Below are 25,442 nucleotides of genomic sequence, written 5' to 3' on the forward strand. Positions count from 1 at the left end.
TTACTTATACTAATAACTGAATAATCATAATTTAACTAGCATAAAATCATTCTTTGCGAAATATTTTCCATATCAATTCTTCCAAATCACTTGTATAATTTTTCTTCTTTTTATAAATTTTTCTCATATTTCTCAGTCGAGAACGGAGCACTATAACTTCAAAATCATAGCATACATTTTTTTATCCTATTTTCCTGCATAAGATGTCCTCCTAACGAATGTGATTCTTTCACCAACATAACGTTGAATTCGGTCAATCATTATATTATTTATATATTTTTACCATAATTTGTTTATATGTTTGAGCTGTATATTTGTCTACATTCTATTAATTTTTATCAATGTTCTTATGATACAAATCGCAAATAAAATTATAAATAGTTAAAGAAAAATTAAGTTTACCTACTAATTTAAAATACGGAATAATAATACATTTAAAATTGTCGTATCATTCTTATAGTCAGTTAATATAATGATATTTTGTTCTGTTCATTTTTTTATTGTGCACCTATTTAAGTTAATAGATAATTTAAAATGAAGGACTACCTAGATTAAAATCATTATATCAAACTATTTAAATATGTTCTTCTATAATTAATAAATACGTATACATATGGTTATTGATAAACTTACTATTTTGACTATTTAATTAATCACAATCAGGGTTCATAACTTATAGTTTTGAAAAAGGTTGTTATAAACGCAATAATATGCTCCTTAAAACATTCATATAAGTGATTAAATATGCAATAAAAATACTAAAATATGTAAAAAAATATTAAGTATAAAACATTTTTTTTTTTGAAACTTTCATAAGCAAAAAAAAATTTATTAATATTACTTCAGAATTGTTTATCCTGTCTTAGTACACAAATTTTTAAAGGCTACGATACAGAAATAGACACAACATATCAATGAGTATTTAAACTTCGAAATATTCAAAAATATGCAACATACAATTTCGTATTTAGCTTCTTGGTTCTCTGAAAAAAATTATAGCTTACATAGGTACCTATCCAAATAAATAATAATAATAAAAAAAGCTCTCATAGGCATCCTGGAGACATCTCAAAAAATATATACATAAATGATAGAAGTTATGAGCCCCGATCATAACTATGTCAGTTAAATTTAATTTATATACCTATTTACATGTTGAGTAGGATACCCATTATTTCCTTGAAGAATAAATAAAAAATACATGTAACAATATTTTATATATATTTTAAGTTTGATAAACTATAAATATGTATTACAGAAGTATGGTATCATTGCGTTTTATTTAATATTTAATTATACATAAATAAATCTCTTTATTTATCTAAAAGTCTGTGCATAATGTTATGACAAACATAAAAACTAATAATTAAAAAAAAGGTTCTTCATTCACCAAGCACTGTTATAGGTTTTGATCATAATAAGTCTATACAAATGATGTAAAGCTACCCATTTCAATCCAATATTCTAGTGTCAGTGAAATATTATATTTATTCAAAAAATATCGTATGTACATTTTTCACAATATATTCAGTAGGTATCAACTAGATATTACTATGTACCGATAATAGACTAGTTATTTTTATTCAGATGTCATATCCATCATAAAATAATACTATTTTTTATCGTTTCTGATTTTGACATTTTATCAAATTGACTTCCTATTTCGTTATCAGAAAGTGCACTACATAAAACAGTAACTAACTTACTACGTACAACAGTATTAACAGTATATGATTATTGATTATCCTTAGTAATAAATCTATATTTTACAACTTACTTATAAAATATTAATAAGATCGAAGCATATTATTTAATATTACATTTTTCCAATAGATTTGAACTTAAAAGATTCTTGTGGAAACACTCCATTACACATAGCAATTGAACACAATTCTCTGGACGCAGTGGAATATTTGCTTCAAAAGTAAGCAATATTTTTAAATTACGTAGTGGATATAATAATACTTTTAAATGTTGGATCTGTATTCAATATGAACTATTCATTCGGTGGACTGTAGAGAGTACCTAATTTATAAATTTCCTATATTTAATACAAATTAATCATTAAGTATAAACATATATTATGTTATCATATACTTATAATTATTATTCATACCTGAGAAAAACTAATAATATTTGTCTCATATAAAAACTAATTGGCATAATTTGTAGTTATAATTAAATATTATTGTACTTAATATACGCTCTCGGATTCTCTGCTCTTTTATCAAAACTATTAAAAAGACAAATGTATACAGTTACTATCAGATGAGCCAGGCAATGATTTTGTCAATAAATAAAAGTTTGAATATTCCAAAAACGTTTGGCAAATAATGTAAAACAAAATCCGCATATACTGTAGTATAACACATATTATTCCAACTCATTTATAACTATCACAATAAAATGTTGATCGAAAATCCTGATTTGACAAACAATCTTAATGAATATTCTAAGCAAGAAGTAAATCGATAAATTGTAAGAAATTTTCATAAGCTGAAAGCAGTTGACTATACCTAGGTACTTGAAAGAACAGCTAAATTAATGCATCACTACATCAAAGAAAGTATACTTATAAAATAGGAATATTAAAAGTACACTATAACGAACAAAGACGTCTGTTGTAATAAATACAATTGTTCACAATTTACAAATATAAATAAGAAATAAATAATTAAGAATACAATATTCTTTGTATTTCGAATAAAAGTAGTTGATAAGATCTATGATTTTTTTATATGTACTTAGTACACTAATTATTAATTATTTACTATAATGCACATCTAATATATATATGTTACATTTACTAATAAAATAAGTAATAACTATAGATTGAAGAATAATTACAATTAAATCACTTTAATATTTTTTTACTCCAGATGATCTTCAATAGTATAATAGGCGTTTCCAACTATGTATTATTTACAGAATACACAAATTTCACATGAAAGATTAAAATAATAATATTCATAAAACAAAAATACATAGTTGGTGATACTGGAATAACGAGATCAAAAAATTGCTATAATTTAATTTATTTTTATAACAAAATAACTTTTACGTTGCAATAAGGTAGAATATATGCAACCATGAGTAATAAACTATATTAAAACTAGTATTTTCCATGTATCAATGATATTTTTTAGGTTTATTTATTTTCAGTAAATTATTTTTTAGGTTTATATTATTTGTAGTAAATCATTTTTCGTAAGTTAAAGGTCATCTCAGGTTGTCCACTCAGAATTATTACACGTGCAATTTTGTCACAATATGTTGAATAGTGAATATCGTTAACACAAAGTTATGCCTTGCATACCAAAACACCTATCTGAGAAGGGTTGACACTTAGTAATTTGTATTGCATTTATAAAATGGCGTGTCTATAAAAAATTGGTTTTAGGATATTAAATATTTTTACCAGTTATGCAATTTTTTTGTTTTGTTAAATTGAAAAATAACTAAAACGTGTCACTGAGTAGTGAGTAGTCGTGTTTATTTCATGTCTAAAACAGTTTTTTTTTTTAAATAAACAAAGATAATTGAACTTCGTTTTTAGTATACGCTTCATGTTAGGAATAATGTTTTTAAATTAATACTTTTCAGGAATTTTAAAAATGTTTAATAAAATACATTTGTGCAACTACAATGTTGTATGTACGCCTTATTGAGAATAATGATGGTGGACTTTTTAACTGATGTCTGATTTTTTTTTCAATTTCGTTATATTATTTTTTTATTGTTCTTAAAAAAACTTGAGCTATATAATTGACCATTAGTTTCTAATAATGCTTGTTTCTAAAGTTAGATAATAACTATTTATAATTTTTCTGATCAGCATATGTTATTATTATTTTTTAACCTATAAATTAGATTATAAATTTCAGTTATGGTGTACAATGGATATTTTCTTATTATTTCTTAGCTTCCTTAAAATAAGGTACCTATTAGTTTTATTTATACATACACGTATATTACTTAAAATGTAAACTTAACAGATCTTTTTTAATGCTGCATAAGCTATACTGGGGGGAAATCTATTATATATTTATATTTATGTAATATTTATAAATTATTTAATGACCAAGAATGTTTATTTATTTGTTATATTTTGATATTTTTTATAATTTAATTATACATTTCATCATACCAATATTTCAATAAAACTGTGAGTCTACAATCCACAATCCACAATCATAAATTACTCAGTTCTAGTTACTCTAGTTTTTTGCTGAGTTCAAAAATTACATTTACACGCTGGTTTAAATTAAAAATATTTGAACTAAACTTTAATACTATTTATAATTTTTTAGTATATACCTGACTAATCGCCCATATTAGATATCATCATTATTCACAAGTAACAACTTTATTGTAGACATCATTAATATTTTGAATGGAAAACACTTTAGTAAATAAATTATAAATCCTATGATAATAATATAATATAATATATTATTTTGACTTGTTCAGTATCTTATGTTTATAAGTTTATTAATTATATAGTTTATACCATATTCGAATGCACAAACTAATTATAACTTACTGTACATGATTAATTTAATATTTCTGAACCGTTGTGATGTATACGTTTATAAAGTGGTGCTGATCCGAGTGCATTGAATGACAAAAAACAAGCAGCTTTACACTTGGCGGTCGAGCTAAACCGAGTAGCTGTTCTTCAAGTAATGTGCAAATTCAAAGATCGGATCGAAATCGGCCAAGGTGGCAAACATGGTAGGACAGCACTTCACTTGGCTGCCATACACGATAATGATGAATGTGCACGTATATTGGTGAGTAACTTAATTTTCTATTCTACAATATTGTGATCAAAATGCAGCTAGTGGTGTAGCTACTATTATAATATTGTCTTGTGAGTTTTATTGAATCACTGTTTTGTATCTCAGAAATTATTATAAACACCTATCTTTGAATGCATGACTGTTTACTAATATGAAATGTCTACTAATCATAATTCATAACCATTTTTTAACGAAACATTTGAATTCGAATATGTTAAAAATGAACAGACCAAAGACCATCTCATACATAGTATGACAATAGATGATTACTAAAATATTATATTAGTGTCAATGGCTGACCCCTTGTTGCTTTAGTAGTAGCTATATCACTATACCGTTAAAGATGTAGGTATGTACAAGTGAAAATATGAGATTATGAATAAATTATGTGATATGAGAATTTGTGTAATTATAGTTTACAATTCCCGTGTTAAAAACCAAATGTATATTTTCAAATAGATATTTAATAATTAATATTAAATGCTTATTGATCCCGTAGTGCATTAAACGAAAATTATTTACCGAACACATTTCAGGTCACAAGTTTCGCAGATTCAAAATTAATATTTTCCGTTGACGAAGATACTATACCAAATCGAAAGTCATATAGGTAACTTCTTAGCGTGAGCAAAACGTTATATATTAAATTTCGTAGTGGTTGATAAACATCATATACACACACATGTTGTAATCATTAAGAATATTTTATCAACATCAATATAAATTGTGAACCTATGGGATTAGTTTCAGTTTCTTATGTTCAATATTCAAAATGTGCTTGATGTGGAAATATACTAAATATAATAAGAAACGGCGCAATATTTGTCCGATAAAGGTTTGACTCTATTTGTCTCAGATACTATATATGAGCGTCCTTTAAGCAACAAAACCTTTGACTAATATAATATTTTTATAACATCGAGATTTTTCCAAAATCCATTCCTATTTTATTGATTAGCTTACAAACGAGTTGTTCATGGTTCATATTCATTTGTTTTTTATTGACTTTCACACCACGCTGTTAGGTACCTACACCAAATTAATTGTTTTCTATTAACTTTGTAATACGATCATACAATAACAAATTTAATTAATAAATATGATTATAATATGCATAAATTTCATATTTGTTAACGCACAGTACATTTTTTTATAAAACTGAGAATAAGTAATACAATGAGTCATTATACTTGACATAGGAATGTAATAACTATAATAAATAGTTTGAATAAGTACACCTATATATAGCATGTGATTATAATATAAAATTACAATGATGATAATAATTGTTCATCGAATCACCATGAATATTATTATTACCTAATGTAAAAGTTCAAGTATAAAGGGCGCTTATTTTCTGCTGGTGATACTATTTCTAATTAGATTAATGTATGTTATTCAATGATTATAGATGCGAGATCTGGGTGCTGATAATAGACAACCCTGCCACAATGGATATTACCCAATTCACGAAGCAGCAAAGAATGCAGCGTCCAGAACGATGGAAGTACTTTTGCAATGGGCTGAGAGCAGAGGCAATTCAAGACATCAAATGATATCGTTTTTCGACGCCGAGGGAAACGTGCCGCTTCATTCTGCAGTACACAGTGGAGATTTTAAGGTAAATAAATACAAAACCAATGATTGGAAAGCAAGTGAATTGGTGTAAAATATCAAGTTGAAGGATTGGGGTTAAATTTCACAAAGGGATTTTGTTTATTGTACACAGTATTATGTAGATAATACGGAGTGTTTGAATTTGGAATATTTGTGTGTATTAAAAGACCAACTACAGACCACTGAATTCAATTATCTACACATGAAAATTACAACAATAAAAACCTAGTTTTTAAAACAAGACTTAAAATTTATTATAGAATTATATTGCATGAGATATAAACTGAACTTTAATACACTTAAATTTAATCAGATTTGAATCATATAACTATATTACTGTATACTATATTAAACATACTGTTTTTTTAATGATGTAGAAATTAATTTCAAACTAAGTAAAATTTCTCTAATTATTAGTGACATATTTTTAAGTAGTGGTACCTAACTTAAAATTGAGTGAAAACGATTAATAATAATTATACGACTGAAAAATTACTCGAGTAATCGAGGCTTATAAATCTAAGAAGTAAAACTAAATAAAATTCATTTATTAACTAACAATAAAAGCTAATAATATTATCTTTCCAAAAACTTAACTTTTAGATCACTTATTTTTTCTGAATAGGCGTGCTTCGCAATTCAATTCGTAAACTTTATTGAATTGGTTTATTCGGTTTAATAATTTAAACATTAATGAAGCAATTGGTAACATTTACAGTTATAACTAGTAGTTATTTACAGTGATATTTACTTATCACTTAAAACATTGGATGAAAATAGGTAGGTAAAGTATATATTTTAAAAGTGAAATGGTGCATATCAGATACTAAAATATTAGGAGGATTTTAAAAGAAAATTGTATTTCATTTGAATGTAATACGAGAATTTGAACTGTTTTTAATTATTTTAGGCTGTGGAATTATGTTTGAAGTCCGGAGCTAAGATTTCAACGCAACAATATGATTTGTCCACTCCAGTTCATTTAGCTTGTGCTCAAGGAGCCATTGACATAGTCAGATTAATGTTCGGCTTACAGCCTGACGAAAAGGCCCAATGTTTATGTTCTTGTGATGTACAGAAAATGACGCCGCTTCACTGTGCTGCTATGTTTGACAGATCTGAAATCGTACAATACCTCATAGAAGAGGTAAAAATTCATTTCACCATTTTTTCTTTTTTTTTTTGTAATATATAGTGTATATCAGAATATTTTTAGGGAGCTGACATAAACGCTTTGGATAAAGAAAGTAGATCTCCATTGTTGTTAGCTGCCAGCAGGTCAGGATGGAGAACAGTTGCAAGTTTAATTCGATTGGGTGCTGACATTCAAGTTAAAGATTCCAGTAAAAGAAATGTCTTACATCTGGTAGTTATGTATGGAGGAAGACTTGACGAATTTGCTCACGAAATTACTATGGTAATTTTATCATCATAAGATAGTAAATTAAAAGATCATTTACATATTGAAATCAATACAAAAAAAATTAAAAACATTAGAAAAAAAAATTTATCAATACAAAAAAAATAACTAAGGTGTTTGATTCATTGAGAAAAAGGAGGAAAGTAGGTAACCGCTCAGCTGTACATTTGCACAATAGTATATATTTATATCATACATTATTGTAATAATTTTTGAGTCAGAACTCAACACCGTCTTGCCATGATTAGGTTTATGCTAAAATATTTGTATACCATATTATAAGGTATAAAAAGCAATAGCATAGGGTTAAATGTTTTGAAAATGATATTGTGTGTATAAAATATTAACATATCTCAAGGTTTCGAATACTCATGGAAAATATTTTTCAATCACAACAAAATAATTAAAACCACTGTTTTTCGTTTAAATATTTAAAAATTCGACCAAATTTAAACTTATTTTAAGTAAACACATAATATATATATATATTTTTAGATTTGTTGATTACAGAATGAAATACTCACGAGAAACCTTGTTGTAAATTTTCAAGCTTTTTGATCAGATGAAAATTTTTTTATCGATATTTATAGAAAATCAATACATATTACTTACCGATAAATGTATTAATCAAGTGAAGCGTTCTTCGCTTGGAATATATAATAGATGCAATTCTTTTATGATTTCATTTTTGAAATTAAGCAAAAACGGTGAAAATAAAAAATTATTTTACCTTTGTTTGTTATATAATATTTACGTACTTGTGATTCTATAAAAACATATTGTGCATAAATAATAAATTAAAATCAATCATATATACTAACTGAATAAATTTAATATTTTAACAGTTAGGCATGACAAATATAAATGTTTTGTAACTAACAGAATAATTGTGATATCTAAAACCATATTATAATGTCATCGTTTAGTGCCATTTAGCATTTGAAAAGATATTTTACCGTCTTTAAAGTAAAATTTAGAGGTAACAATAATCTTTAGTCAGCATTTTTTTTCTGATAAAAACATTGATAGTTGGTATATTTTGTTTTTGGCTTTTTGCCTTATAAAGTTATCAGATTTTGATGTTTAACTTTTCTTTTTTTAAATACCTCTTTACTATGGGCTGAAATTAAATGTGTAAACACAAAAAAATATATTTTTGGATGTTTAGTAGAAGTGAGAATAGTAACTTTATAATTTCAGATATGTTTTGAACAGACGAACATTTAAAATTAATGGTTTTTTTTTATAAATCACATTCTTAATACTTTATTTCTTAGTTTAAATCCTGTACCTGTGTTAAAGTTGTGTTGAACTTCATATGTAGGTCATGTGGACACAATATATCGTATAGCCATAATAGCTGCTATATATATAGTGAATGGACGGGTGGTAGGAATAGATATAGGAAGTATATTTATGTTTGGACACTGTTGAAGAATACAGGGGGACATTTATGCGGATGGATGGTAACAATAATACCATGGTGACTCAGTTTTAATTACCTTTAGCGCCACTGCACACATTCAGAAACTATAATCAGTGTATTATTTATTAATTAATATTTGTTTAAGATCAGGAAACTATTAATTACCTAAACGAGGTATCAGATAAGAGGTTTAGATCTATCGTCGAGACTCAGTTTTACATAATGTGTTTGGTGTATAATACGTATTATAGTCTTATTACAAGCTCACAATGTTTAATAATTATTACATCATTATTATTTTTTTAATAATATTTTGGTTCATAAACATAATAAATCTAATATGTCCGTGCAGAGCAATTAATATTAATATTTCGCTATGTTTATTATTTGCAACAAGTATATTTTTTCTTGTGACTAAAATAAATAATATTATCATATGAAACAATGGTTGTTAGGTAGGTACTAAATATTTGACTGGAGTATTGATTTTCTATCAAATACTTAATCACTGAATCATTAATAACTATACTTTATACATTATACCTATATACCTACTAAGACTATATATTATTTAATACTATTTTTAAATAGTTATTATTATGCAATACAATTGTGCAAACCACCATTATATGAATGTATAATAATTTCAAAATATTTGTATTATTTCGATTTGTTATCATTGGGCCCAATACATATCATTTGACATTTAAAAATAGTTTGTGCTATTGATATTTGATTGATTTTTAAAATTAGTTTTGTTCATTTTAAGTGTACTTTTTATTAAATTGTATAATACAGTAATTGGGGTTTATTTTTTAGGCTAACCATCAAGGAGCTTTAGAAATGTTATTAAACGAAAAAGATAATACTGGATGTTCACCTTTGCATTACGCCAGTAGAGGTGGGCATATACGAAGTTTGGAAAGCTTAATTCGGTTAGGTGCATGTGTGAATATAAAAAATTACAACGGCGAGAGCCCTTTACATTTTGGGGCTAGATATGGAAGATATAATATTGTCAAAAGATTATTGAACTCAGAAAAGGGGGCTTTTATAATAAATGAATCAGACGGCGAAGGACTTACGCCATTACATATAGCATCTCAACAAGGTAATTTTCAACTTTATTTTATTTTAGAATTGAACATTGGTATATAATTTTTGCATCGTACAACAATTTAACATATCTGTCACAGGTCATACAAAAGTAGTGCAATTATTCTTGAACAGAGGAGCGTTACTGCATCGCGATCACAAAGGTCGTAATCCCCTTCATTTGGCTGCTATGAGTGGTCATACACAAACAATAGAACTATTACATTCCGTGCACTCACATCTATTAGATCAATGTGATAAGGATAAAAATACGGCTTTGCATTTAGCTACTATGGAGAATAAACCAAATGCTATAACATTGTTATTGTATATGAACTGTAAATTATTATTCAACTCCTTAGATCTGAGTGCAATTGATTACGCAATTTACTATAAGTTTCCCGAAGCTGCATTATCGATGGTTACTCACGATTCACGGTAAATTATTAATTAATACACCTATGTCTAATATGTCACACATTTTTATTGGTCGAGTTCAAATATTGTGTTTCTGTTTTAGAGCTGAAGAAATAATGACATTGAAGTCAGATAGGCATCCTTGCGTTACATTGGCGTTGATTGCGTCTATGCCACGCGTTTTTGAGGCTGTTCAAGACAAATGCATTACAAAAGCTAATTGCAAAAAAGATTCCAAACAATTTTATGTAGGTAATATTAAATATGAAAATGTAGCCGATTTAAAAAAAATATATATCTTATTTTAGATAAAGTATTCATTCTCATGTCTTCAATGTCCAATGGTTCAAAAAAATGGAGCGACTGGTACATTAAAACCCACTCCATTACCTGCTTTGAACGTATGTTATGATTATAATGATATAATATTTGGGTTGTCATTGATATTTTAATTTTATAACTAGGCAATGGTCAACCATGGAAGAGTTGAACTCTTAGCACATCCATTAAGTCAAAAGTACTTACAAATGAAATGGAATACATATGGAAAATATTTTCATCTTGCACATTTATTGTTCTACACGATATTTTTGATATTCGTAACTTTATTTTCATCTCAATTAATGGTCTACAATCAAATGGTACAATCTAAAAATGATACGAGTAATGCTTTATTAACTGTTGATACCACGGTATTTATAAAATATTATTAATATTATTAGATTTTTTATAATTAAATTAATTTTTTTACTATTTTCTAGACAAATGTAGCCACACTGAAGACAGTAGCAGTTATGATTGTCATTTATGTGTTCATGAATAGTGCACGAGAAGGGATTCAATTTTATCAGCAGGGGTGGCCTTACCTATTGGATCCAACCAACGTTGTGGCAATATTGTTATACTTTTCAGCTATAGCTATGATTGCACCGGTATTAACGAATTGTTTGCCTGAGTATCAAATATCTTTTGCCAGCATAACCGTATTCCTTAGCTGGTTCACATTACTCCTTAACTTACAGAGGTAAATCTAAATAGAATAAGAGACGTTACAAATTAATTAATGATATAATCATTATTTCGTAAGTGAAATGAATGGAACATTTCCACTAGCCGGTTGCATAAATTAGACACGTTTTAATAAAAAATATAGTTCACTATTTTATTTTAAGTTTATGAATGATAAATAATTTATTTCTTTGGTGTTTTGTTAGATTCGACCAAGTAGGAATATACGTCGTTATGTTTCTCGAAATCTTACAAACCTTGATCAAAGTACTGCTCTTATTTTCCATATTAATTGCTGCTTTTGGTTTAGCGTTTTACATTTTATTATCAAGGGTAAGTTTATACATTAAAAATATCAAAAAGTTTCACCATATTTCTGCATGTAAATCTTGTGAATAGTATTTTATTTTTTAGGAAATTTCTTTAAATAACTACAACACTACATATTTTTTTAAAAATATTTGTTAGGGTAATCATTTATCATTCAGTACGATACCAATGTCATTATTACGGACTTTCGCAATGATGTTGGGTGAAATAGATTTACTCGGAACTTACATACAACCTTTGTATGCTGAAGGCGACGAAGAAAATGGCCAGGCTAGAACCATACCATATCCAGTACCAGTATTTTTGATGCTTGGCGTATTTATGGTTCTCATGCCTATTCTTCTAATGAATCTACTTATTGGTTTGGCTGTTGGTGATATAGAATCTGTCAGACGAAATGCACAGCTTAAAAGACTGGCGATGCAGGTAAAAAACGTACAATACTAATTTTGGTATACATATTATATTGCTTACATTAATTCACAAGTAATGGACTACTGCCTTTATTATATAAAATATAACGTTAAATGTAATCAAGTTAATTGAGCAGCTTTATGTTTTTCTTATAAACTACTTAATACTGGCTCTATATCCATGATACTTGTCTTCGGTGTACTCAAGCGGACGATTATTTTGAAGTTACTTACCTCTTTTTCATAATTATAAATGCGTAGAGTTAATATTTTTCTGGTTTATCATAAATCATAATGTGTCTTAATATCATGGTAGCTCGGCGTCATTATAAGCTACTATAAGTATTATCTTCGTCTTTTTTTTTTAATGTAATTACAACGGATTATCTAAAAATCGAGCATACAGGTAACGTTGGCGATGTATGGTAGGTTTATTCTAACATTTTGGTAATAAATTAATGGATAGTCAATAGACTAGAAAATATTGTTGTTTTCAATAGTCGCTATTTCCGAATCCATATTCTATAATAGATTTTCTAAATAAAATAATTTCAATGCAAGGCATCGTAACATTCTAAACCAACATTTGTTGTAAATTCATTAAGTATAAACTATAAATTATAATAATATTGTAATATTTATAAATCACGTAATTAACCTCATACCTGGTAGGATACCTAAGTAAACCGTTTTAATGTCTGCATTGACGTTACTAGAAAGTAGAAACTCGGTGAGTTACAACTTGTAGACGGTGGCTTCGGGCCGCAACTCAAATCGACTATGCTCTTGCGCGTAGTGAGTTTTATTCCTTGCCGCAGGATAGTTAACTGGAAATATTATGTGGTTACATACATCATATTTGTCGGCTGATCGAAAAAAAAACAATTCTGTAAGCCAAGTAGCACAGGTGCATCAGGAACCAATCATTTATGTATCAAAAAAAGTAATTTATTATGTCTATTGATAACTCGCATCATAAACATAAATTTACCTGCTGACAGAAAATAGATAATAAATTGTTTACCAAAATACCATTGCTAGATATAATCGCAAGATGTATTAGATGTTTCGTGTTTTATGTGTTTTCCGCTCATGTGTGGGTGGCGACGTCGCCACGCAATAGCCGGTCTCACTCACCGCATTAGATGTTGCACATCAAAAAATCTAGAATTGGGGCAACTCATCCATCACCATTGGGGGTTTTTATTTTCCCCCGAAGTGACCTTCGCTATCAAAGTGTCCGTTTTTAAATAAAGGTTATATTACAATTTCTGCAGAAATAAGTAAATAATTAAATATAATATTTTAAATATTTTTGAGAACCCCTAAACCTAAATCCATCAAATTGGAATGATGTACAGCGCTTCATTGCATCTCACTAAGTACAGTCAATAGTATCGCAAGGGAGGAGACCCTATGGCGTGAGTGCCAAAAGTGGCAAGCTGGCCAAATTTTCGCATCACGCAAAAATATTTTATCTTGCCTTTAGTGAAAAATAAATTAATAGTGAACAAAATATTTATTATTTCTAAAAAATAAAGTTATAAATTATAAAAGCTTGGAACCCACTGCTTACAGACATGATATTTTGTACTTTGAAAAAAGAAATGGATAATTCGAAATAAACTTAATATTCACGTTAACATACATAGGGGAATAATAATATATCGTTGGATGAAGCTAATCCTACTAGTGTATTATTAAAACGTTTAAGATTATGTAACAAAATACACGACTTATAGTAAAATTATTTCAGTGAAATTTTTTAAAACCCCGAAAAAAAATTGTTTATTGATACCTATGAACATTGAACATATTATTATGTTACTGGAATATGAATTTTTTTAAAGACTTCGATTACAACATTTTGGCGCGTGACCCAATAAATGTTCACCACCTCTGCTACATCATACCTATCAAGTAAAATATTATTTTACCAGTGAATAACGTACCAGTAACGTATTTACATTTGCTATAGTGCCCATCTGATAACCGCGTATTTTCAATATTTTTTAAAAACTACAATTGAAATGGAAGTTCCTCCCTAAATTATAAGCTAAGACTACTGATTGTTCAACATGAACGACCAATGCCTGTGAAATAGTGTGAATATTATTTTTGGATTTTAATCTATCATTTATAAAAACACATACATAGTATTTATGTTGGTTCAGAATTTGGTAAATTAAGTATAGACCAATGTACCCAATAGGTACCTACCTATTTGGTAAAATTTCAAGTGGGAATAAACCAAAAATTCCATGGAATATTACTAAATTAAAAAATTAGAAATTGATTCACTTTCATTAAGTGCTCAAGAATGTTTTTTGAACTAGACTCAAGTATGTCGAAAAATCTCCATTTTGTTTAATACAATTTGTATACAATTAATAATATATTTTAATTTTTGTAGTTTTTATGTTATTTTTTTTTTTATTTAATGTATTTATAATAAGTACATATGATACATAAATAAATTATATAATAATTTTAAGCTAGTCGGATAAAGTTTCAGTTGATTTTAGGTTTGGTTAGGTGCCACAAAAAAAAAAAAAATGTTAAAAAATGTTTAAAAAAAAATTGTGTGCAATCAACATTTGCCGGATCAGTTAGTACCTATTTAATATTTTTATTCTATATTGTCTTTACTTTACACTGGTAAAATTATGTTACTTGATATACATACTATACGAGTTGAGGTGAGGTGCGTTTATCGTAATCATTACGATTTTATGGATTTACAGGGTTAAAACTATCTGAAAAAACATGTTAATTTATTTTGGATGAAAACGGACACAATGATTACGGTTGAGAGTCACTTCAGCGGAAAACGGTGACACCCTTCCCCCCCACAGAATGTCACTGCAATTTTGTTAAAATGCAACCTCGGTAAATGTGTAACACGTAAATACCTTCTCGAAACATCCTGACTTAGCGTTTAATATAATATATTTATATTGTGTAGGTATTGGCCATGAGCATTGAACTATATAATTTTTGCTCGTTGCTCATGGCGTCATGTATGTATATAATTTACATTCTATTTACATAATATGTTATAACCTATTTATAATAGCTTTATATAGTTAAGTACCATTGAAAGAATACAATGAACCTTCGTCCAACCTACAATTTGACTGTTTTGTTCTAGGTCGTGTTACATACGGAGCTAGAACGTAAGTTGCCACACGTGCTGATGGAGAAAATCGATAAAGCAGAACAGATCGAATATCCAAACGAGAGAAAAACAAAAATGGGCTTTTTGGATTTTATATTGCGAAAATGGTTTTGTAACCCGTTCTCTGATGACGGTAAGCCTTCCAACAATCATAATTTCAGCCGCTCCGCTCAGGTTTATGGTTAGTCGCTCGCGGCTGTAAGTTTGTTCGTGTATCCGATTTGTATTGCTGCGTTCACACTGGCGAGCAAACTTTGAACTTGAGACGCGTGCGATAACGTATTTTTAATATTTCATTATTATTACTGCAATATAGTGTAAACGCAGTTTGATAATTGTGTAATAATAAATAAACAAAACTTGTTATTCTATATTACATGTTTTTTTTGTTATTAACAGCAATCGAAATGGTATTAGAAAATAATGAAAATCACTTGGCTGATGAGATTGGAAAAGTGAAAGATCGACTGAAAACGATCACTAGCTCACTTGAAAACCAACAAACATTTCTCCGCCTAATTATACAGGTATGTAATGGTGGTTATGTTTATAAAACTTAATCTTTTAACGCAATAATATTGTTTTTTAGAAAATGGAAATTAAAACTGAAGAAGATGAAGTGGACGAAGGGGTGTCGGCTAAAGAAATGGCGTTTACGAATAATCTGAATGGAAAATGGTCTTCGCCGAGAGTTAGGACTAAACTTAAATCGTCATTTAGTTTTTCTAAATGTTATACTAAATAGTTCAATGTAATATTTAGTAGTAAATAGATTCAATATACCTACAGTGTGTTTTACTGTGTTTGAATTGATACTTTACCACCCAGCCATTTTATTTTGAACAGTATATATTGCACTTCTCTACCAGCATTCTGCCAATACACTGAAATTATCACGAAGTGTGTATTGTGCGATCTGAGTGAATATTAGTCCACTAAAATACTAAGTGATTGCCGATTGGTGGAAGTCGAAGTGTGATCAACGATTGAATGACAATCGGTTGCCATGTATAACTATATAAATAATAGATAATCATAATTTAACTTTTAGAACATTGAAACAAATTAGCTTTATAAATTGAGACGGTTTAAGAAATGGTATGTCCAAAAAAATCAAATTTTAATAGATACATAAAAATATAATAAATTATTACCAATTGGTTTATATTACAGAAAATAATATTTAAAATTATTTATAAGTCAAAACGTATTGACAATTATCAACTCGGTGATACACTTTGCTTGTATAATTACATTCGTTTTAATATGATTAGCCTAATGTTTATTATATGGTTATAACTTAAAAATGTTATTATTAGTACTATTTCCTATGTATTTTTGTCACATATATCAGAGTATTTTTTTAGGGGTTCATCTTTTAATATATTTTTGACTACATGAAACTTTAAAAGACCGTAATTCAAACAAAGGTGCACTTTTATTTTTTGCAGCATGATTTATTTGTAGGACGTGTTTCTTTGCTTCATTTTAAATTTTGTCGCATTCTGTTTTGTCCTTGTAACAATATATGAATTAATATTTTAAATGGGTCTATAATATCTAAAATGTCCCTATAACTTATTGGTTGTATTCGATTTTGATTTAAAAAAATATTTTCAGTTCAAACTTTTTAAAATAAATATTTATCTTAAATAACTATACAACAGTTTTACTTTTTTTTTTTTTTCTTTAAATACAAATTAATATTTGTAACCAATAAATAATACATATTAAATACAACAAATATTTTTGACAGTCTATTTATAATTGGTCTTGATTTGTTTATACACTAATACAGAGATGATTTATAGATATATTATTTAGGGTTATTTTTACAATATGTTTCATTATTTAGACACTGGATGATAATTTAGTAAATTATAGTACAATTTTTGTTTGCCATAAGTCAGTCAATATTTAAATTTATTTCTTTGAAAAATATAAAACCAAAGTTATTTAAAAAGTGGTACATTTTTAAGTTTTCATTAAAAAATTAAAAATTGAACTGCTGATTAAGTATTTAAGAAAACAAAGTGAATAAAGTGTGAACTACTGCAAAATATAAAGTTGTATGTATAACAGTTAATAAAAATTTAATAAGTAATTTAGATGTTTACTAATAACACCCGTCTTATTATATTGTCTATTGACTGATTTAATATGTTAATAATCGTCCTGTATATGTATACATTTATCAGATACATATATTATAATGTTACATTGCATTGGAGCATTAAAGCTGTATAGATAATTATATCAATATAATAAATGAAAACCTGAAATGAAATCGAATTCTTGTAAGTGATAATTATTGAATAGTTTTAGTACTTATACTTGTGATGGCTATTCCAGCACATATTATATTGTGATTGTGTTCTGACGCCTACTCATTTGGCTTCATCAAAACATTTCTAATATGCTTAAAAATGATTACATAATTTGATGAAAGTTCAACTAAATATTAAAGATGTTTTTACAAAAAAAAAAATTATATTTATAACTCCACCATCTGCACAAATGTCGTATATACCGCTAATACGTCCATTATGATAATATATATTGTATATATTATCATGATAAATAAAATTGTATAGATAAACATTTTTTAAAACACTTGAAAATATATTTCTAAACCGATAGCAGTATATTATTTTCCATTAATTTATCCGTACATAGGCACACTCAATATTATGCATGTTTGTATATGCATCTGAGCAGGGAAGTATTCATTGTGGTATAAAGGTTTTATTTGCATTTTACGAATTCCTATTATAAGTAGGTACTGTAAACACACAACATTAATTTTTGTATAAACTGAAGGAATAAAAAATAAAGTCTGCATTAAGATAAAACTATTTTTGTCAGTCACTCAAAAACTTAAGCTATGTGTGCATTCAATAGGAAATACGATTAGGTAAAGATTTGATTTTAGTCCGTGTCACTGATTTAAGTTGCCAATCACACAAGGAAAATCTATGAATTTCTTTATCTCCCGTCGAGGATACAATTTTATTTTTAAATCGGTATTAAACACTCACCAAAGAGATGATTTTTATTTGGCAGGATATTTATATCATATATAGACTATATGCATGCAATCAGCTAGTACTAGACAATAGTTGGTGAATATTTAATTATCTAGTTATTTGAATTTGAAAAAAAGTTAGTTTTTCTCGCAAGTCTGTACATAATATGTATTATTTTTCTTTTCTCTATAATTTTCAAAAATTTAACTCCGTTTTCTAAAAAGTGTTCTTTTTAGTAATTGTTATAATTTGAAATGTGTAAAATATTGTTCGCCACTATATACTGTGTCTCTTAAACATTTCGTAAATAAAATATCCTATTAATTACTAATTATTATTATGTATAACAATGTATTATATAGTAGTTATAAATAATAATATAATATAGATTAGCCAATAAACTAATACTTGGACTGTACTGACCGCCAGCCGGTGTCCGTACGGGTTATATCTTATATTGATTTCTGTGATCTTTTATTATCTGTAGGTATCATTGATTCCTAATAGAAATCGCTTGAGAATAATAGAACAAATTATATACACATAAATGTAACGTCCGATTTATTATAGAAAATATGTAATAAATGTCGAGTTTTAATAACTAAGAAATAAGTTTCGATTAGATACACTAAAATTGTGAATTACAAAAAAGTTCCACCTGGTGTGATTGACCCCCTGGACCCTTCCATCCCATTTAAATGTCTACCCACATTTCGGGTTTGTATTTGTTCGTGGTCGGCTGTGGTAATAATCATGATTTTTCATAACATTAAGGAATGGGTTTATTATAATATTGTATCATCGAGTATCTTAACAAATATCAAATACCAATATAAAATGTCGTCTATTCGTCTTCAAAACGAAAAGTCAATCATAAGTATTACACACCGGAAGCCCAACGTGCATTATGTCGGTTAAGATATTGTTCCGGAGTAGGTAAAGCTTTAAGTGTATTAAAGTGCATTAAAGTGTGACGGTGTGTATATATTATATTATTTGGTCGCGTCGTAGTCTAGATTATATTAATAGAGCACTTGCAGCGGAATCCGCGGAATGATTGTTGACGTCATGTACATGACAAAAGTAAGCAATAACCCATTATACGTCTCAGCTTTGTTATTCGTATTATAAGAAAAAAATATTTACATTTTATCATAATAAAATATTATAATGTTTTAGTGTCTCCGAAGGTTACCCTTGTATAAAAATACACAAACGTTGGGTACAAATATGTTTTAATTTTTTAAATTATAAATATTTTAGATTCGGGACAAATCGAAGAACGTATTAGTTTTACTATGATATAATAATATTGTCTTTTGAAAAATAGTGTTCTTTGTCATCATATTATTTTGAAGCAGTAAAAATACAATTACATTTTCAGTTTTGAGGGTGGCTTCTGGTAACAAATTTCATCAAGTTAGTACTTAGTAGGTGGGGAGAGGAAGGGAAGTAATTCTGAATGCTTTTTACAATTTTCGGGAATAATTGATAAAAAGCACTAGAAAATGAAAATATTTTCCCAATAGATAACAACTTTTGAAAAAGTCAATTGCTTTCATGATACAATATTCAAAATAGGTATTTTAGTAATTTTTGAGCTATTTTTCACATTTGAATTTTCAGTATTTTTTTAGATTCTTATTGCTTATATTTTTTTTCATATCAAACAGTTTGGAAATGTAATACAATGTTCATTACAAGCTATTCTTAATTAAAAAATATCGAAATTTAAATGTTGGAAAAATTCGATATTTTAAAGATAAATAACGATTTTTGTCATTTTGTTTTAATTTTAAAAAGGAAGAATTGTTGGCATTCTATACGATATGGCATTTAAAAAATATTTATATTCAGTTTTCTCTATTTATACCACAAAACTATTCACACCTTTATAGTTTCTACGATTCTTTGGTATTGATTTATAAGTTAGGTAATAACAGTGCTTAATAATAATAATAATAATATGGTATGTGATTTGTTTTTGGTAAAATTTAGTAACGTACATTTATAGAAAAATTAATTACTTAAAGGTATAATTTAGTTGAATAAATAAATTATAAAACAGTCTTAGAAATATAGGCTGACACACTTATCAGTGGTCACTCAAAATAAGTAGGGTGAAAAATGAAAGTTATTAGGGATATTTATTGATGGATTCCTCCCCCATACTTCAACTGGTCAACGTTCAGAATCATTTTTAGTATATAATGCAATAATTATTTACATTGAATTTGTAACATTTTACACATACGGTGACCTTTTCAACGAAGAGGAACACTAGTAAGTGTTTGAACACTAGAACTCTAGTAAAACTACTAGACAGAAGATAAAATCCAAGGGTTTGTTATTTTCATTTTTTATTGAATTAGTGGGTGCTTTTACAGTGCACTTACTATAATTATAAGGGCGTATGTGATATACTTCAACTGCTTAACTTAACCATAATATTTCTAGTGCCTGATACTAATACTTATGCAGTTCTGTAATTCTGTTCCATAAATGTGAGGATCATTCACATTTAGAAAATATTAAGTTGATACTATATTTACCAATGTTTTATTTTGTTTTAGATTTTGAGAGTGAAGTGTTTTCAATTTTTAATTTTCGCATCTCAAAACAGTTTGACCTTGATGTGGGTATTATATTATAATATGTTATATTATACTTAGGATTACTTATGAGATAGTTAATTTTTGTACTGCAAATCCTATTATGATTTACACAAATAAACATTTAGGCACGAAAAAAAAAATTAAAAATTCAAGAAAGTCGATTGTTTTAATAACTTGAATTATTTTAAAAATATTTTGAAAATTTTCATCTTGTACAGAAAATACTAATAAACACTTGGTGAAAATTACAAGTATATTAGGTTGTTCGTTTTTGAGCTTCACCCATAATAGCAATTTGAGGGGGGGCTTTGAGGGTCTTTGTTTCTTCCAAAATGTATATTTTAATTGATGTATTTAATTCTTAACTAGTTACCAAGTCTACAGAATCCAGTTAACGTTGTTTGAAAAAATTATTTTCATAAGTTTAAAAACAATTCAATATTCGTGTGATTTCTATAGTGGATATTGGATCCTCAGGCACCAATAGAACATAACAAGTAATGGTTTGTAATAAAAGTTTTAAAAACGTGCAATACATTACTGATAACATTTCAATTTTTTTAGAATATAGTCAAATAAGTCGATATTAAATACTAATGTTTTTTATAAAATTGCAATTTTGAATTTATGGTTACAATAATTATAATGTGTAGTACAAGTATATATGGTATTTACAAGTACCTAAATGTTGATATTATTTTGAATAAAAATATTTTTCGTTTTAGTAAAAGGTAAATCTTTATATATAAATAAAAGAACATGTATTATAATATATTAAATTTAGGAAAGTGGGCGAGGAAAAAAATATATTATGTTATATTATTATTTTACAATTTACATAAAGTAATGTATTTTTGAGTTATTTTAACAGGTGGTGTGTGGGGGGGGGCTGAGCTCTCCGCTGGTTTGTTTCATTTAAATATGGCTCTTCTAAGACAAAAACTTAAAGTTTAGTAGGTGTATTATAAATATAATATAGGCAGGTACTATTATAATATTTAAAAATTAATAGTATAATAAATACAATAATGTTTCTGGAAAAAATTAAATCAAACTACTGTAATGTCAATATATATTATTATTATTATTATTACTATTATTATTGTATTGGTGACTGGTATGGGTAATTGTTTACCATAATATGATTTAAACGATGTCACATTATAGAATTATTTAAGTTATAGAGTTATAGACAGTATCAAATTTACTTTTCTTTACATTATGTTAGGTGCCTATAGATAATTTGATAACAATAATTTAACGCTTCAATTTCTGCATACTTTTACTAATAGTATATTACTATAACATGTTCGACATTATATGTTTCACTATTATCTTTGTCATTGAAAAGCAGAATAGTATTTTCACTTGGGTACTTATCATAACAATTTATCGCTATTAATTCACATTTCCAAGTTAGACCCGGAATATTCGCAATTTAAATGAAATAAGCCAACGTATCGAAATTCGAAATCAAGTCACGCATTTACATCGACGATACACGATTTTTGTTTTGGCGTATACATAAATACAAGTCTGGTAGACGTGTATCACGCTCGACACGTTCTAAGCTTCTAACCCGTCACGCATTATTTTTGTAGAATTTCAGAAAAAAAATTGGTTGTTTGGCCTAAGGTGTCTTCTGCTGCAGTTGCAATTTAATCACCATTCAGTAACCACCAATGAATTATTATAAAGATATTTTCATAATATTTCATTGGTATTAGATATTTTATTTTCCTCGCAACACACACAACAGAGTGGTAAAAATAGTTTATTATTTTCGTCCAAAAGCCACTTTATTAAGTCGTTGAAAAGTATTACCTACAACGCTCGTCGGACGATGCAGAAATAACATACTTGGCCGAGTAGATGGGAAATATTGTTTTGACACGTGTCAAGAGGCGCACTGGGTCAATTTTTTATTTTTTCCGGCCAAAAATTCATATCCCAAAATAAACATTACGACCATTCCAACTATAGGAAATGACTAATGCGTTTCACCTGAATACCCCATTTAACCTACTACTCCAACTAGTCAGCTGTCGGGAAATAATATTAATTACAATATTGCAGTGCACCGGGGCTCGTTTTGAATCGATTTTTACAGTGATAAAATAAACTTTGGTATTTACAAATATTGATCATTATTATTTGTCAACTGTTGGGTGATATTTTTTTGGCGAAATCAGTTTAATGGAATTACGTTAGATAAACATCAAATATTTATAAAAGTATATGTTTAATTGGAGATTCTCGAACAAATAAATTTTGTATATTACACTCTTGGGATTTTCGTTAGTTCATATAAGACGTAATTTATAAATTAAGTAAATGTTATTTTAGAGTAGACACAGTTATACAGGTAATTACATATTTTTCTGTTGCCTATAATATTATATTGAGATACAAACATAGATTTCGGATTTTTTACACATAAATTCAAGTACAAATAGGAAAATTGGTTCTCGAAAAATAACAAATAACATGATATACAATACAATAGGTACTCAAGTACAAATATATTTATTATTATGACATTGTTCAGAAACGATACATAGTTGTTAAGAATTATACACTGGAAATGTTGGAATTATAGTATATTACAAAATAGTATGAAGTTTATTGTAAAAATGATATCTGTTGCAACGAATATTTTAAAGTTACAAAGAATTTTTAACAATTTAAATATATATATTTTTTAGGATAAATGTACAATTAGAAAAGATGTCATAGTGAAAGCGATTTAAATGAATGTCAACACTTCAAAGGTCAAAATTTCGTTAAGTTTCCAACATTTCCATACTTCATGAAAAATATTTAAGTGAACACTCCCACATCATAACGTTCTTCCTTTACCCAATAAATCAAAATGAAAATTACAAAATATATTTATATGGTATACAATAAATGTTATAATTCGCTGAATCCCTAGAACAATATCTGCCAAGTAATAAATAAAAAATAAATAACAAAACAAAAAAAAAAAAAATATATATAATCACAGAAAGAGTAGGGGTTTAGCTACTGAAAAAATATATTTGCCTATTGTGAATTCGTAAAATGAAATTTTTGAGCGTGCGTTTGCGCCTATATTGTATGACTGCGTGAAAATTTACATTTTTTTCGCTTTCCCCCGTCTTCATTACGAACCACAGTTGTCCAAATAACATGCACGAGTATAATATAATATGTCACAAGCAATATTGCTATACTATTACATATTTTTTTTTAATCAATAAATATCATAATATATATATAAAAAGGAACTATGTGACATTTATTTATACCGTATAATACCAGGTATTTATATAGAAAAGTCATTATTTTTATAATACAAATTGTAAAGTTTTATATATACTTATAAATACAAACATAGGTACAAACATATATATATATAATAATAATATAGCTCTGAAAAATAATTTTGAATCGCGAGGACGTGATCATCTCACGAACAACATAGCTGAAGGTACAGCGTGTTCTTGTTTTTTGGTTTATGCATTTTTGGATTATTATGTTTTACATAGAAATAAAAACGAGTGTATATCCGGTCGCGTGTTATTGTATCACACAACACCTGCATTTTGGTTTTTTCTTCAATACTACGTGTTCCACTTGGGAAGGCTCGTTTCCATTTATCACAGTTCCTAAGTAGGAAACAAAAAAAAATAATTATTTTATTAATTAGATCAAAATCATCAGAAAATATTTATACCACTTGTTTCTATATGTTCACTTAAACTAAGGTTATTTACCGTAATAGTAATAAGTAAATTTTTTTTATCGTAATCTCAAGTATAGTAGATATAGGCATCAACGTTTCGTAAGTGGTGGGTAACCAATACAAGTGGTAAGTACAACTCGTTTATACATTTGCGTATTGTCAAACAATCGTAGTTGTGTAAGGTCCTTATAATATGCTATAATTTATATAGGCACCGATGTCATTGATAAAACAACATACTATATGATGGTTTAGAATATTTAAACAATCAATGCAAGTATAAACTCATTAATACCTACTAATAACAATCATTAGATTTTCATTCACAAGTTTATCTTTCATTGTATATTACATTCCTTATTATTGCA

At 27.4% G+C, this 25,442-nt stretch overlaps 2 protein-coding genes across 8 annotated transcripts in view; one reads left to right on the top strand and one right to left on the bottom strand.

Annotated features, from left to right (window-relative positions):
* LOC111031582 (transient receptor potential cation channel subfamily A member 1) overlaps positions 1-16,521 on the top strand; it is a 40,023-nt gene extending 23,502 nt beyond the window's left edge. For 3 of the 6 annotated variants that reach the window (XM_022311605.1, XM_022311604.1, XM_022311606.1), the window contains 18 exons: positions 1,834-1,924; positions 4,598-4,793; positions 5,339-5,412; positions 5,547-5,637; positions 6,214-6,423; positions 7,330-7,566; positions 7,636-7,836; positions 10,085-10,376; positions 10,462-10,798; positions 10,881-11,025; positions 11,086-11,178; positions 11,242-11,469; positions 11,539-11,801; positions 11,992-12,118; positions 12,254-12,541; positions 15,680-15,839; positions 16,106-16,233; positions 16,296-16,451. In XM_022311605.1, the coding sequence (XP_022167297.1) occupies positions 1,834-1,924; positions 4,598-4,793; positions 5,339-5,412; positions 5,547-5,637; positions 6,214-6,423; positions 7,330-7,566; positions 7,636-7,836; positions 10,085-10,376; positions 10,462-10,798; positions 10,881-11,025; positions 11,086-11,178; positions 11,242-11,469; positions 11,539-11,801; positions 11,992-12,118; positions 12,254-12,541; positions 15,680-15,839; positions 16,106-16,233; positions 16,296-16,451 (3,317 nt within the window). Of the gene's footprint in view, positions 1-1,833; positions 1,925-4,597; positions 4,794-5,338; positions 5,413-5,546; positions 5,638-6,213; positions 6,424-7,329; positions 7,567-7,635; positions 7,837-10,084; positions 10,377-10,461; positions 10,799-10,880; positions 11,026-11,085; positions 11,179-11,241; positions 11,470-11,538; positions 11,802-11,991; positions 12,119-12,253; positions 12,542-15,679; positions 15,905-16,105; positions 16,234-16,295 lie in introns of those variants that run through there. The other 3 variants (XM_022311603.1, XM_022311608.1, XM_022311607.1) reach the window with 3 other exon arrangements.
* A 7,219-nt stretch (positions 16,522-23,740) lies between these two features.
* The window catches only part of LOC111031573, a 44,289-nt gene continuing 42,587 nt past the window's right edge, over positions 23,741-25,442 (bottom strand). For both annotated transcript variants that reach the window (XM_022311595.1, XM_022311593.1), the window contains exon 6: positions 23,741-24,997. In XM_022311595.1, the coding sequence (XP_022167287.1) occupies positions 24,909-24,997 (89 nt within the window). In that variant the 3' untranslated portion in view covers positions 23,741-24,908. The remainder of the gene's footprint in view (positions 24,998-25,442) is intronic.

The sequence above is a fragment of the Myzus persicae genome, unplaced genomic scaffold (assembly GCF_001856785.1).
Source record: "Myzus persicae strain clone G006 unplaced genomic scaffold, MPER_G0061.0, whole genome shotgun sequence".
NCBI classification, from domain to species: domain Eukaryota; kingdom Metazoa; phylum Arthropoda; class Insecta; order Hemiptera; family Aphididae; genus Myzus; species Myzus persicae.